A 15,705-nucleotide genomic window follows, 5' to 3' on the forward strand; every position below is an offset into this window, starting at 1 on the left:
GGTCCCCACCTCCTGCCTATTTCCCCAGGACAGGTTCTGCCCAGCCCTTTGGCCCCTTTGCATTCCAAAGTTAGCAAAACTGCATACAGGGAAAGTTTTCATCATCACTCCCATTCTGAAATACTTCTGGCAACATGGTGAAGCATGTCCAGTCCCCATCTCCTTCCAGGACCTGTGCTGCACCCCCAAGTCCCCAGAGGCCAAGGCACAGGTGCAGTGATAGTCGGGGTCAAGATAGGCATCTCACCCAACTCTAATCCAGGGCCTGAATGGTCTCAGGGGGGAACTACAATCTCCTAGTGGTTGCAGGTTCACCTTGGGTTTGGCGTTGGACTGTGGAAAGGGGAAATGCCTGACTGGACATCCCCATCCCTATATAACTGGCAGGCAGGGGGAAACCTCTACTGTTGGGCCATGCACATGCATACAGTTGTAGGACCGGCCCCAGACACTTCAGTCGGCCTGCACCCCCTCAGATCCCCATGCCTCAAGGAACACAAAATGAAATCATAAACAAACACCACCATGATAGGTCAAGAGAGAGACTTTGACACCCAGGGAAAATGTTTTCTACTTTGATACTTTATCACATTACTCTTTTCTTGCTTTTTTTTTTTCAGTTTTATTTTTGGAGGTATAATTGACATAACATTATATTAGTTTCAGGTGTATAATGCAACAATGCAGTTTTTCTATATATTGCAAAATGATTATCCCAAGAAGTCCAGTTAATATCCATCACTATGCATAGCTACAATTTGTTTTCATGAGAATGTTCTTGTTAACTATAGTGACTGTGCTGTAGATTATATCTCCCTGACTTATTCATTTTATAACTGGAAATTTGTACATTTTGACCTCCTTCTCCCATTTTCCCACCTCTTACCCTCCACCTCAGGCAACCACCTATCTATTCTCTATATATAAACTCAGGCTGTTTTTAGTTTGGGGGGTTTTGTTTTTAGATTCTACATTTAAGTGAGATCATATGTATTTATCTTTTTTTCTGTCTGACTTATCTCACTTAGTAAAATGCCCTCAAGTTCCATCCACATTGTTACAAATGGCAAGATTTCATTTTTTATGACTAAATAATATTCCATTGTACATATAGTTAACATATAGATATAGATACACACACACCCACACACACCCCACATCTTCTTTATCCATTCATCAATTGATAGACATTTATGTTGTTTTCATGTCTTGGCTGTTGTGAATAATACTGCAGTGAACATGGGGTTGAATAATATCTTTCTGAGTTAGTATTTTTCCTTTTCTTCAGATAAATACGCAAGGTGGAATTACTGGATCATATGGTAGTTCTAGTTTTAATTTTTTGAGGAAACTCCATACTGTTTTCCATAGTGGCTGTACCAATTTGCATTCCCACCTACAGTACAGGAGGATTCCCTTTTCTCCACATCCTTGCCAACACTTGAGTTTTTTATTTTAGCGGTTCTGACAGGTATGAAGTGATCTTACTGTGGTTTTGATTTGCATTTGCCTGATCATTAGTGATATTGAGGATCTTTTCATTTCTTTGTTGGCCATCTGTATGGCTTCTTTGGAAAAATGTCTGTTCAGATTCCCTGCCCATTGTTTAATTGGGTTGCGTTTTAGCAATCAGGTTGTATAAATTCTTTATATGTTTTAGATACTAACTCCTTATCAGATATATATTTACAAATATCTTCTCCCATTCTGTAGGTTGCCTTTTTGTTTTATTGATGGTGTTCTATGCTGTGCAGAAGCTTTATCACAGTTTGATATAGTCCTACTTGTTTATTTTTGCTTTTGTTGTCTTTTTGATGTAGTCGGCACCAGCCTTCTGGGTAAAAATAATCAGGTGACCTTACCTTCTCGGTACTTCTACTTTCTTCGTTTGTGAAGTAGTGATATCTTTGCAGAGGTGGTAAAGGTTCAGACCATATAATTCAGTGATATAATCATCAGATAATTCAGGCCATATAATTCATATAATATGAGTTAGCTCACTACTTCCCTACCCCTTTTCCCCCCTGTTTCCCTCTAGATATCCCACCCTCCCATTACATGTTGGATTGATGGGTAAATGGATAGACTGATGGAAAGAGAGAGAGAGAGAGAAACATAGTTATATAAGAAATGTACACATCTAGATGGGGCGCCTGGGTGGCTCAGTCAGTTAAGTGGCTGACTTCGGCTCGGGTCACGATCTCGCGGTCCGTGAGTTCGAGCCCCGCATTGGGCTCTGTGCTGACAGCTCAGAGCCTGGAGCCTGTTTCAGATTCTGTGTCTCCCTCTCTCTGACCCTCCCCCGTTCATGCTTTGTCTCTCTCTGTCTCAAAAATAAATAAACGTTAAAAAAAAAAAAGAAATGTACACATCTAGAAATTGATAAACATATATTGAAAATACATATAGCTGTATAAGCATACATAGAGATATGCAGAAAGACATACAAATTCTATAATATTCTATATTTAAGTAATTTTATTACTCATGGCCTTTTTAAAAATTCTTAACTTATGAAATTTCATTTACACTAAGCCTGACACCCATCTCTCCTCATAAAATCTAATGAATCGTCATTAAATACAGATACAGAGAAGTGAAAGAACATTTTCATAGCAATCTTCCCTAAGCATTTGGGGTATTAAGACCCCAGTACTGGGACCCTACAGACCCAGCTACCAAAGGTGCAGAGTCCAGCCCTGCTGGAACCCTGGAGCAGAAATGGAGATTCAGAGCTTTGGTTTGGGCCTTCCCTGGGTACAGTTTCAGTGTGAGCATCTGGGATCCTGTGACAGAGGCTGTGTGACAATCCCAGCTAGAAAGAGGTCAAAGTCTTTCTATCTTGGAAGCCAGTGCTTGTCTCCTGGAAAACACTGCTGAGAGCCCTAAATATACTGTTAACTGTGTTTCTACTTTCTCACCAGCAGTGGAGCTTTGTTGAGTGCATTTGCCATTGCACCCTAATACACATATAAACACGATTGTGGAAACAAGAATTCAATCAAAATACTATTTTCTAAAAGGGTACATTAAGGATTGTAAGATGTCATCGATAGTAATTGTTCACTAGAATTAAGACACCAAGAGGTAACAACCTTTGCTTGAAATTCATAAAAGCCATTATGGCATTAAGCCCAGGACACGGTTGTCATACTTTATTCAGATACCAAGAAATGCCAAAATGAGAGACACTGAAGGTGCAGTGTCAATTCAGAACAGGTCTTTTTTGAGGCACCTGGGTGACTCAGTCAGTTAAGCATTCGACTTCGGCTCAGGTCATGATCTCACAGTTGGTGGGTTCGAGCCCCGCGTCGGGCTCTGTGTTGACAGCTCAGAGCCTGGAGCCTGCTTTGGATTCTGTGTCTCCCTCTCTCTCTGCCCCTGCCCTGCTTCATGCTCTCTCTCTCTCTCAAAAATAAATAAACATTAAAAAAAATATTTAAAAAATAAAAATAAAAAAAAGAACAGGTCTTTTTTGGAGAGCTGATTCAGATGTGTTGATGGTAGACCAATTTTCATCATTCACATTGTTCCCTCCCTAATGTTGACCATGGTGTCACGCTCTTCCTCGCAATAAACTGTCAACAGTAAAACTGACAGATTTCATCCTTGTTGGTGGAGGAGCTGACTGGGAACCTAGAACAGAGGCAAGAACGTTGCAACCATACTGCTGCTTGGGATACTCTTCCAGAGAAGCCGAGTAAGCTGGCCTCCCGGGAGCCCTCGCTGTGTGGAAGGTTGTGATGGGATCTATTATGATCCCTTGAAATCCAAAGCTAATTGGTTTTTGCTTATTCCCATGCAGTGTGACAACGAAGATGACTACAGGGAGGTCAAGAAGGCCCAGGGAGAGAAAGAGAGCTCTTCACGACTGACTGCCTCTGCCAATAATACTTTATCCGCGAACCACTGCAGCATGAACATCAACAGGTATGCATGTTCCACTGGAGTTACAGTGAGCCGGAAGGATCTCTGGGTCTGAAAGTCATGTATCATATTGGAGGAGAGTCCGATTGTTCAATGACTGCTCTGGTCTGGGTCTTTAGACTTGATTCTCCTGATTTAAACTAAGGCTAATAATTATGCCTGAATGTGTGCTCATGTCACAGCCCCAGGTACAGAGTCAGTACTTCTCTGTAACAAAAGACTGGTTACTAGTTAACACTACTCAGTTCTGTACTCTCAAAGACACACTTTCCCTCTGAAAACTCAGTAACTAAATTTTCAAACCATGATTTTAATAGCCACTAAACCTGTAAGAACAGTAAGCTTATTATACAGAGGGACAAAGAAATATAAACTTGGGTGGAGTCTCTTGGATATAGACTAAAACTGTGGCATTAGACAGGATCTGTGTCTCCAAGGTTAAACGGCACCCAGTCACTCCTCTAAAGGGGTTCCAGATGGACCCACTTTGCACCAATCCCCTCCATGACAAATGGCTTTCTAGCAAGGCAAGGTCCCTGATATTTATTAGAAGTGAGTAGCTTATCATCAGTCATAGAAGCTCTTTCCATTTAGAAATACCACAGCTCAGAAACCACTTTTCCTCTGCTAAGACACTCCTCACTCTCCCTGACTGTGTACATGGAATTTTTAAGGGGAGATTAATGTTTCAGCACAACACATAAAAATGTAAACTGAAAGGTTAGGAGAAGATGTAGAGCAGTACTAAAACTCGGAGAGGAAATTGGAGAGCGAGGGCACGCGAGCACCGGCCCACTGCAGTGTCAGAGTCACCTTGGGAAGGAAGGCGAGGACTCTTGAAGGTCTGAGCAAGAGGGAGGGTGCAGATGCGAGCTGGCCTAGTCCACAGTGCTCTGTGCCTAGCGGGTGGTATCCCAAAATACTGAGAAAATGCAAATGGGGGACGTGTGGTTCCAAAATGTCTTAAATGTGCGATATGGTTCTATACATGCTTCTTTCTTAATGCACTGAAAATCTTTCTAGCAGATCTAGTAACTGCCATGATTTCTAAGTAGCGATGAATATAAACAATATTTCAAGTTGTCTGCAACAACTGGAACATGACACAAAAATGTCTGTGATTTCTCCTGATGACACAATCACAGGCATTGCTAATAATACTCCTGCTAAACCACTACTCTGGAAATGTTCAGTTTCAGTGAGAAGTTAATGAAAATGAAGATGTAACTTTTTCCATCCAAGTTCACAAACCCCAGGAACTCTTGCTCTAGAGCCTTTGCCTGGCAGAGCCTGCTGGCTCTGATAGTTTTATTTATGATACATAATGACACTTGCATATAAAAGTGCTTTGAGTTCTTTCTAGAAAAGGTGGTCAATGTACCTCTGGAGTAAGGTGATCACCTATCCCAAAGAGGATATCCAAAGAAAGCTTTTTTGTCAGCTTGAATATGTAAACTTATAATGATGAAGAAATAATCCTATGTCCGTGACAACACTTAATGTAATAATTTAATTTTCTATGAGCATTTAAAATCACATAATATGAAAAATAATAGAAATTTATAAACATGACTTTCTTCACTCACATGTCAAGACACAATTATGTATAGACTGGTCACATCTATCTTCAGCATCAGTGTCTTTGTCATCATCAACTGAGCCACTTTTGACTTGCCCGAGGGAGTTTTCCAGAACACATCTTCTCACTTCTGCATTGTTAGATGCATGGTATTTTTTGTACCAGAAAGCTATCACCAGAAATTCTACCCCTACACAGATCTACTTGCATAACACTAAGAACCTCGTTACTTTAAGAACCTTGGCTTTATTATCTGTTCTAGAGGCCTGTGTTTGTAATTTCTACACTGTGACCACCAACTAAGGAAATTGCTTTTTGAAGTGACTTTAATGGCTTGTTTGCAGTGATAGCCAACACATGCAATTAAGAAGTAATGACTGCAGGAATAGTGACTAAGTCTTTGTTAAATGGATTTACCTTTTTTTTTTTTTAAACTGGCTTTGTCAAGTGACTTCTGTGAGCATCCCAAATTAACAATGTTTGAGTTTATTTCAGGTTATTGTATCTTTCCTCAGTTTTTTGTTTTTTGTTTTTTGGTTTTTTTTTTTCAGGGCAAAGTAATGGAGAGAGCCCTATCAATATAACATACATTGCAAAGATTCAAACACAAGTGACTCCCTTTTCTGATGGTTAATTTGGGGGGGTGGGGGGGCAGTTATATTCAGACATAGACAATAGTTTCATTCTTTTTTTTTTGTTTGTTTTAATTGAATTATAGTTGACATACAGTATTATGTTAGTTTTAGCTATATAACATAGTGATTCAACATTATGAAATGCTCATCATGATAAGTGTGGTCACCATCTGTCACCATACAAAGCTATTAACAGTGTTACTGACTTTTTATCCCCGCAACTCATTTATTTTATAGCTGAAAGTCTGTACCTCCTAATCCCCTTCACCTATTTTACCCACACCTCCCTCCTGTCCAACAACCACCAGTTTGTTCTCTGTATTTATGAGTCTGTTTCAGTTTTTTGTTTGTTCATTTGTTTTGTTTTTTTAGATTCTACATGTAAGTGAAATTATATGTATTTGTCTTCCTCTGGCATAAACAGTTAGTTCTGAAGATAAAATAAGGAGCTAGGAATCAGAGAATGTAATTTTTAATAACAATTTTCTATTCTGTGTTTATTTGAATCAATGCCTGCTTATCCCAGAAGCCTAACAATTGAAAGTTGGCCTCATATGCTTTGCAGATTATTTTGTGATTCTGTTATTCTCCATATAATAATTAGTACAAGCTCAGGTGTTAGCAAAAGTCCTTTTAGAAGTAGACCGCTTGTACATCATTTGATTGCCTTTCCCATTACTTGCTGCTTAGGCTTGTCAGGAAAACAGTAAGTTGTTTGTTGTGTATTTTGAGATCCTTGGATGAAATACTCAGAAAATGAAAATCTTATTATTCTTAGTCATTTAGCACCAGAATTATTATTCATCCTGATAAGACAAGTAAAGAAACAATGAGTAAAATTCACTTATTGTCCGTTATGGTCCTAATGCCATAAAATTGTTTCCTGGTATAATAATTCCCAATAAACGCCTTCCTACCAGCAGGTTTTAAATGAGAGGTTTGGGTCATATATAAAACATTTACCTTTCCCTGTGCTGACTGTGTGACATTCCATTACTGTGATTTCCTTTTTCAGCTTGGCAATACCAATAAATAAAAATGAAAAAATGCTCCGGTCACCCATCTCGCCCCTGTCTGATGCATCTAAACACAAATACTCCAGCGAGGACTTAACTTCTTCCAGCAGATCAAATGGCAATGGTTTGTTCACTTCCGCCTCCTCCAACAAAAAGCATAAGGCTGAGAACCAGCTGCAGTCTCATGCCGGAGACCTCACAGTATGTTCATTCTCTTCCTCTCCCAATAAAAATAAAAATGAAATTGAGCACACCCCTATACTCATCTGTCTTTAGCCCAGCACAGTCTAAACACATGCTTGAGGTCCCTCAAGAATTCCTAAATGCTGCTCTGGGAAGGCCTGGTGAATGAGCACACCCCTTTACCCCTTCCCACAGAGAACTACAGAAGAAGAAACCAGAGGAGGCATTTGAAGCCTCTTTTGCTTAAGAAACCTCTTTGCAGGATTTCATTTCCCACTCTAAAAAGAAACGGCCCCATAGTAATACTACCCCAGGACAATGTAAATTGGGAGTTTGAAACCAACCAACCTTATTATTTGGAAAGATTCCTTACCCCAGGACAGAGTGAAATCTGGGACTGAAACCCCAGGCCAAAACTGTGGGACTCCCACTCCACCCTTGGTAACTGGTAAAGTGGCTGCAGTATGGGACCCCTACCCCCACCCCTTTTCCAGTGACCTTCTCAAGGGTGATTCCAGCTGCCTGCACTCCCCTGGGGAACGGTGGGGACTTGGGTCCAAGTCTGTCTAACTTCGTATCTTAGTCAAAATGTGATTTGGGCCAGTTGCATCATCTCTCTGAGCCAGTTTAATTTGCGAAATGGTGACAGAAAGATTTAAATGAGCCAGTACTATCTGAAGAACCAGACACATACAGATACCTATGCAACTAACACTACATGTTAGTTCCTCTTTCCTGCTACTCCACTTAACAGCTGGTAGCCCTGGATCATGCATCCTCTGGGGCACATTATTTAACTCCAAACTCTTCCCCGAATTCTCTCAGGTCACCATGCTATGAAAACCAGTGGGGCTTTGTGAGGCAGGGAGAGAGATGAGACATGAGAATAGGGCTGTTCGAAAAAAGATGGGGGAGGCAGTATTTAATGTTCTATCTCATGAATTAAAGAGGTAAAAAAGTTGGTAGTAGGTCTGTCAAGAGCCAAAATCTTGTAACATCAGGAAATTAACCCACTTACACACCCTTATTTGGGAGCAATTATCTTCAATTCTAGGCTGAAAGAATCTGAGAAGACCCTACTAGAAAAACCTGGAATAAAAATAAACCATTTCAAATTAAAACACAAACTTATCTGCACCTCTAGATCCTAACATAAAAGCAACCATGTCTAGAGAATTGTAAAATAATTACAGACTTTTACCAAACAGACGTTTATTGAGCAAGTACTTACTGTGTGCCAGGCACTGTGTCAAGCAACGGAGATCCAGTGGTGATCTAACAGATTCAGTCCGTGCCTGTGTGAAGTTCACAGTCTAGCTGTGGAGATTATACACATCTATAATTACAGTCACGAGTGCCACAGGGAAATGCAGAGTCCTAGGTCCTCTGACAACAAAGAGGCTTGCTCTACACATAAAATCAGTCCATATTTAAAGAAGCATTTGTACACACTCAACACATTTTCATTACTTCCATTCATCCATTCGTGTTGTGGGTATCTGTAGTTTGTTCCAGAAGAATCCACTTGAATTTCATAACCAAAGACAGTTGCTTTATTATCCGTGGGTCTAGCACACAATAGGTGTTCTATAAATATTGGAATCCCTAGGGAATATGATTTTTTTTAATTTTTCCACAAATCTATAGTGTTCCTTTTAAAAATACATTTTAAATAATTTCTAGTTATTCCCTTTGGCTTTTCGTGCTCTTCACAGACAGCTAATGAGAATCAGTCCATTTTGTGACCTGAATGACTTCTCTTTTGCAAGGGTATAGCTCAGCAGTTCTGAAACCTTGGTTCTTGGATTAGCATCACCTGGAACTTGCTAGAAGTGAGATGTTCTCAGGCCCCACTCCACACATCTAAATTAGACTCAGGGTCAGAGGAGTAGCTGTCTGTGTGTTGATGGAACCCCCTGATGATTCTGATGCAGAGTCACCTTAGAGAACCACTGGTCTGGCCAACTGGGGAAAGAAGGGGCTTGAGTCCTAAGCCCTAGACCTCACCCATAGTAGTTATTTGAGCTTGAGCAAGTTACTTAACTTCAGCCAGCCACAGTTTCTGGATCTGTGAGAGTGGGCCACTAAGAACTTCCCTTTTGTAAGCTTCATGCCTAGCACAGAACCCAACCCCGGGTTTGAACTCACAACCCTGAGATCAAGACCGAGCTGAAATCAAGAGTCAGAAGTTCAACCAACTGAACCATCCAGGCTCCCCAAGAACTTCCCTTTTGATACTGTTATAAGAATGACATTTGAAGGATGCCTGGGTGGCTCAGTCAGTTAAGCATCCGACTTTGGCTCAGGTCATGATCTTACAGTTCTTGAATTCAGGCCCTGCGTCCGGCTCTGCACTGACAGTTCAGAGCCTGGAGCCTGCTTCAGATTCTGTCTCTCTGTCTCTCTGCCCCTCCCCTCCCCTCAAAAATAAATAAATGTTAAAAATTAAAAAAAAAAAAAAAAAAAGAATGACATTTGACAACACACATGAAAGCCCTCAGCATGAGAACTGGAATGCATGTATTTCTTTTTCTGTATTTAAACAAAGGGATCATCAGTTCTAACAGAGAACACAAAACAGTGGGTTGTTCTTTCAGCCAGGTGGCCAGTTTCTGAAAAGACTGGTGTGTTGTTTTTTGTTTAGAAAGCCGCTCACAACAATTCCGAAAACGTTCTCCACAAGTCACGGCCACAAACAGAGCCATGGTCTCCAGGTTCCAACGGCCACAGGGACTGCAAGAGGCAGAAACTCATCTTCGATGATATGTGAGTGTGGACTCTGTCGATGTAGTGAGGGGCAAAGTTAAAACAGAAACTCTGCGGGTAGAAGGGTTATATTCATGACTTGGTCAGGGAAATGTTGCCCTCTCAAAGAGAACTGGAGCTTACCTTTGAATGCACCCCTGAGTCCCGGGGAGATTTTTGAACAGCTAGAACAGCCAGAGCTCCTGGGGTTGCCTCCAAGATGTCAGGAAGCTAAGGCAAATGGCAGTCATGGGTCTTACATCTCTAAGTAACTTCATTTTGGGTTGTTGGCAGTTGTATGCTACCAGAAAGAGAAGCATTTTTGTTTTTGTAAATTAGAACGGGCAAAGAATAATAGTGGTTCACTCCTGGCTTGTTTCCTCTAAAATGCTACATTCTTTATAATAGCATAAACAGTTCACACAGGAAAAAAATATCCTGTCATCCTTCCCCCAGCTCTAGTGCTGAAACCTAAGTATTACTTCCACTCCCAGCATCAATTCATAAAAGGAGGAGAAACAAGAGAAGATGAATAAAAAGTAACATCCTGGAATGTTCTTCAGATGCTGAAAATGACAAAGGAGAAGTGATAAAGTGATACTGAAAACTATTTAGGCTCTTGGAGGGAAAAATATGTGTCAAGGACAAGCCTGGAAGACAGAAGATATGGTTTCAAGAGTTTGGCTTGAATCCTGTTTTCAACGTTAACTGTTCAACAAGCACCCAGTGCAGGTCTGTGTGAGGCACTCCATCAAATCCTGGGGGTGGGGACAGCATGCAGCACTGAGACATCCTGTCCTCTAACTGCTTACAGTCTGGCTGAGGAGACAAACTACAAACCCCTCACCCCACCTAAAACTGGAAAAGTTAGGAGTGCCAAATGTCTTCGAGTCCCAGCTTCTTTATTAGGAAAAACAACAGTCATGATACCTCTCTCCCGAAAGAAAGTTCTCCCAAGACCCAGTTAGATGAGATCACCCAAGGGGGACCATCCTTGCAGAAGTGATGACTATTGCATCCTCATCTTCCATCCATCCTCTCCTCCAGCCCTGGCTTCACCCACAGTACAGACAAGTTCTACTTATTCAACCCTACAGACTTCTCTGCGAAATGAGAATGTGCCGTTAGAGTCCTCAAATTATTCTTGGACTTCAGTGAGCTAATTAAGGGCCCAGAATTGGGGAGTTAAAAGCCAAATCCACATTTTTTGTTTGTTCCACTTACTGAACACATTCCAAGATAATTGGATTTATGCAAGTTTAAGAGTAGCCCAGGAGGACAGGTGTTTTTCTCTCCTTCCCATGGCTGCTGCAGCAGCATTTGGCCCCAGGCACGCTCTCCTGGCCCTAACCACCTCCCCTTCTCCTTGTCTTCTCCACTGCCGTCATCGAAGAGGGTGGCCATTAATCTCCGAGGTAGGGGCATGTAGTGGGAGGACAGTCCCTTGGTCAACTGCATATATAATTAGTGTTTGGTAGTCTTACTTGTTCACGTGAACTCTAACCATTTGTACAAATGGGAGATTAAAATTGTGTCTGATGAGAACGTGGCAGTTTGCACTCAGAAGTCATAATCTAACAACATGATCAAACACAATGTGCATTAGACACTAAGGTGCTTAAAACATCCAACATTTCCAACAGCTGATGTTAAGGGGCATGGTATTTAAACACACATACCATGGTATTACGTGTATTAATACAATCATAATAAACATACATATAGGAAATTTAAATATAAGGAATTATCCAATGTATGGACCAAAAAGCTAAGTCAAAAATAGCAACAACTAAATGGCCGTACTTCGATCTGCAGTTTCTTGGACTGTTTACAAGAGGAAATGTTTCTCAATCTGCCGGCACTATTGCTAATATAATTTTTTCACGATCTGTGTCAACAAAGAAGCTGTTATCATTCGTTCCTCCCATTAGCAATATGTATAATTTTTCTGGCTGACAGCTACAATAAAACTGTTTCTCTTTTATGGATATAGATATAATAGAATAAAAAGGCACTTGTACGTATCCGTCATACGGAGAGATAGATGTCATGTTCCAATTGCCATGTGTCCCAGTTGATTTGAGATCCGTAACAGTAAAATAAACATGCAACTCAAACAGCCACTCAACCACTGAACTAAGAAAGTCTCCGGAAGACCCTTGAAGCTTGAAAAACAAAACTAGGCATTGTCTTTTCCTTGAAACAATACAGATCACTGTCCCTTAAGAAATCGCTGCACTAGGAAGTCACCTAAACTTGTATAAAATGTCTCCCAGGTCCAGTTGGTATGTGCTGAGCACTTACTAAGTGCCAGGTACATTGGCAGAAGCTAAGATATGCAATTCATGAATCCTCAGTTATTAATTCAGGGGAGTGGGAGGCACATGGGTGGCTTCCCTGGGAAGGTGCCTTGGGACCACAAAACTTCAGCCTCCTGCTCCTCTCTGTTCTTCACCAGCTTCCCCACTAGCAGGGTTGCTAACAGACGAGGACCTGACTCCTGTCACTTTCCTTGACTTTTCCCCACTGAAGGTGTCAACGAGCAGTGAAACAACCAGAGAGGCTACCAGTAGAAAAAAAAAGAAAGACCTGGAGAAATAGCCCAGGAGCAATTTAGAGTTGATGGAAATCCAGTTATAGTGATCCAAAAAGGAACAGATGCCATACTGTCATTTACTTTTTAAAGCTGCATCATGTAGCTTTTAGAAAAAAAAAAAGTAAACTCATCCTTTTGTATTATAAATACTCGTTAATGGTTGAATAAACATGCAGTGCAGACAACAGCTGAATTCAGTGGGCGCTTAATAACAAGTGTTGAATGAACACAGCTGAATTAGAATAACAGCGCTAAGGAGAGTAATGCCTGCATTTTTTTCACCATGAATATAAGGAATTTACATGCAGGTAAATTGAAATTCATGGGTTCCTAAGTCCCTTTTCCTATGTTACTTACCAATTAACTAGGCACCAGTTTGTGTCTTCAGGATGCAGATGGAACTGAACAAAATAACACTTATTTTTTAAATGTGATCCAGGTCAGCTGGTTCTGCGTAATTTGCAGGCTCAGACTGGTGGCAATGTGATGGCACCTCCTCCCTGACATTTAGCCACACTCAACATCCACTACTTGACAGCCCCGGTTTTAAGGTGACACCGGTATGATTGCCAAACTTTTGTTTAAAAAAAAAAAAATCTGTAAGAATTTATGTCAATGAGTGACAGCACTAGATTCAACTCAAAGCCCAGAAACTGATCTTATTAGTGTGAAGCCACGAGCTGTAAATTACTTTGTGTCATAATTAGTGACAGGGGAGTTCTTGGCCCTGGAAAATCGAGAGAGAACAACTGTGTCATGAAGGCCTCGGTACAGAAGTCCTGAGCAAACCTAAGTGGTGAAACGCTTGGCTGGGAAATCAAGTCTCCTTTCCCACCAGCCATATTGCTGTGTTGGGAAGCCAGAGAATCCCTAGTGCCAGAACTGCCTGCTGCTCCCAGAAGGATGTACTGTCTCCTGCCCATATTTCACAAGGAAGAGTCAGTCACGATCATCACATTCAGCAAAACCACCAAACATTCCATCTGTCCCCGTGGCACCAGTAACTGGAGCCCAGCTACTTAACTCTCCCAACATTGAGAAGAGACTCCCTCAGCCACACGTGCTGAAGGCCATGGCGTGTGAAATGTGACTGGCAGGGAAGGGAAAAGGATTTGGCATTTGTGATGTAATTATGCTCAGCAATCTCCTAGCTAAAAGGATTTAATTTTATAGAGGATGGGAAGAGTCTGGTATGTAAAAGGTCAGATCTCTTGTGGCATGATTTAGTCAAAGGACATCAACTGAAATCCTTGAGTAGGTGATGGTACAACGAGGCGAGGCACTCCCACGGGGGGCTTGCTGTGGCCATTGCTCCTTTCCTGAGGGGCTCCCCTTCCCCACCTTTCCCGGTAAGCCAGTAGTACGCCTTCCTGTTCTTCTGTATGGAATTTTCTCCTTTATGAGATCCCTCTCAGCCAAGTTTTTATTTTTTTCTTAACTGAAACCAAGAGTGAAAGAGAAAGAAAAAGACTAGGCTTGGGATGGGGACGTAGAGGCGATAAGATCTTTCAGATCTCCCTGACTAAAATCTTCATTCTCTGATCATTTTAAGGGTTTTGTAAAATTATTTTATTTTATTATTTTTTTTTTCAACGTTTATTTATTTTTTGGGACAGAGAGAGACAGAGCATGAACGGGGGAAGGGCAGAGAGAGAGGGAGACACAGAATCGGAAACAGGCTCCAGGCTCTGAGCCATCAGCCCAGAGCCCGACGCGGGGCTCGAACTCACGGACCGCGAGATCGTGACCTGGCTGAAGTCGGACGCTTAACCGACTGCGCCACCCAGGCGCCCCAAAATTATTTTATTTTAAATGTCACACCCAGAGAAGAACAACAATCAAGCTGATGAGTTTCCATTTCAATAGAAAGTTGCTTTTGATTGAATGACGAAAACCTGCCACATTTAGTCTGTGCATCTTGGAAAACGCACACTGTTTTCTGTGTGTGACCGAGAGAGAACTCAGTCGTGTGCAAGAGCCTATGGTGTGTACAAGACACGATGCATGATCACCTGTGCTTCTGAGAAGCCAGGTTCTAGAGACTCTGGGGTCCCAGCCAGCATCAAGTTCATGGAAACAAAAACTGCATTTGAATCTTTGCTGCTTAAATTCAGTCTACCTGCTTCCTTCAAGAAGCACTCATAAAGCCAACACTGGCACACCAGAGACGCTGACCCTCAAGTGCCCTCATCAGTAGTGTTCACTTTAGTAGATTAAAAAGAATTACAGGCTCCCCTGCTCTCTAAAGTAGAGCATTCCTACGAAACCATTTGTAAGTCAGAATGGTGTAAAGCAAAGAGTATCCCCAGTTTTCTGAGAGTTCGCTTGGCATTACTTCACTTAAAGAAAGACCTACATTAGTACAGTTAAGGCTTTTTTCAGAAAAGTGAAAATCCTCTTCAGGTTAGTGAAAAACATTTCTAATCTAGGTCTTTCATAAAAGTGAACTTTCAGAAAGCAGGGGGATGCCTGTACTTAACTTCTTACATGTCCTTCTTTGTGAAGAAAGTACTTCAAAGCTGGGGACACAGTAACGCCCATGGGGCTTATCAGATGACAAGCTGACAGGATATCGGATGATGAATTCATTTGGTATGCAGTTGCCTATTTGTCTCATTTGGACTTCATCTTCCCTAAGGAAATTATCCAGATTTCTGCTGTGCCAAGGAACCTGTTTGTTCAAACACATTGAGCTCCCATCCCTGCCAGTTTTCACAAAACAGGAGGCTCTGCTGAGGGGGGTGGGGGGTGCATTTCACAGAGGCAGGAATTACAGAAAGAAGGCTGCCAGCCTCTCCATGGGAGACCATTCAACTCCATCTCAGCCACAGAACAGAACAAAAAGCAAGGTTGCTTTAATACTCCTCTGCCAGAAGAAATATCAGGGTAGCTCAAATCCTGTTGCTGCCTCAGAACTGAGGTTGCGTGTTTATAGGGGCGATAGTAGGAGGGTGAGGAAAAGAAAAAAAAACATTCTATTTGGATCAAGTGTTCAGATTGTTTTTGTTGCAAAGAGCTCTTACA

At 41.5% G+C, this 15,705-nt stretch overlaps 1 protein-coding gene across 1 annotated transcript in view; it reads left to right on the top strand.

Annotated features, from left to right (window-relative positions):
* AFF3 (AF4/FMR2 family member 3) overlaps nt 1–15,705 on the top strand; it is a 533,714-nt gene that overhangs the window by 493,644 nt on the left and 24,365 nt on the right. Inside the window, 3 exon segments of the mRNA XM_045445721.1 lie at nt 3,806–3,930; nt 7,157–7,358; nt 9,985–10,106. Of these exon segments, the coding sequence (XP_045301677.1) occupies nt 3,806–3,930; nt 7,157–7,358; nt 9,985–10,106 (449 nt within the window).

The sequence above is a fragment of the Leopardus geoffroyi genome, chromosome A3, assembly GCF_018350155.1.
Source record: "Leopardus geoffroyi isolate Oge1 chromosome A3, O.geoffroyi_Oge1_pat1.0, whole genome shotgun sequence".
NCBI classification, from domain to species: Eukaryota; Metazoa; Chordata; class Mammalia; order Carnivora; family Felidae; genus Leopardus; species Leopardus geoffroyi.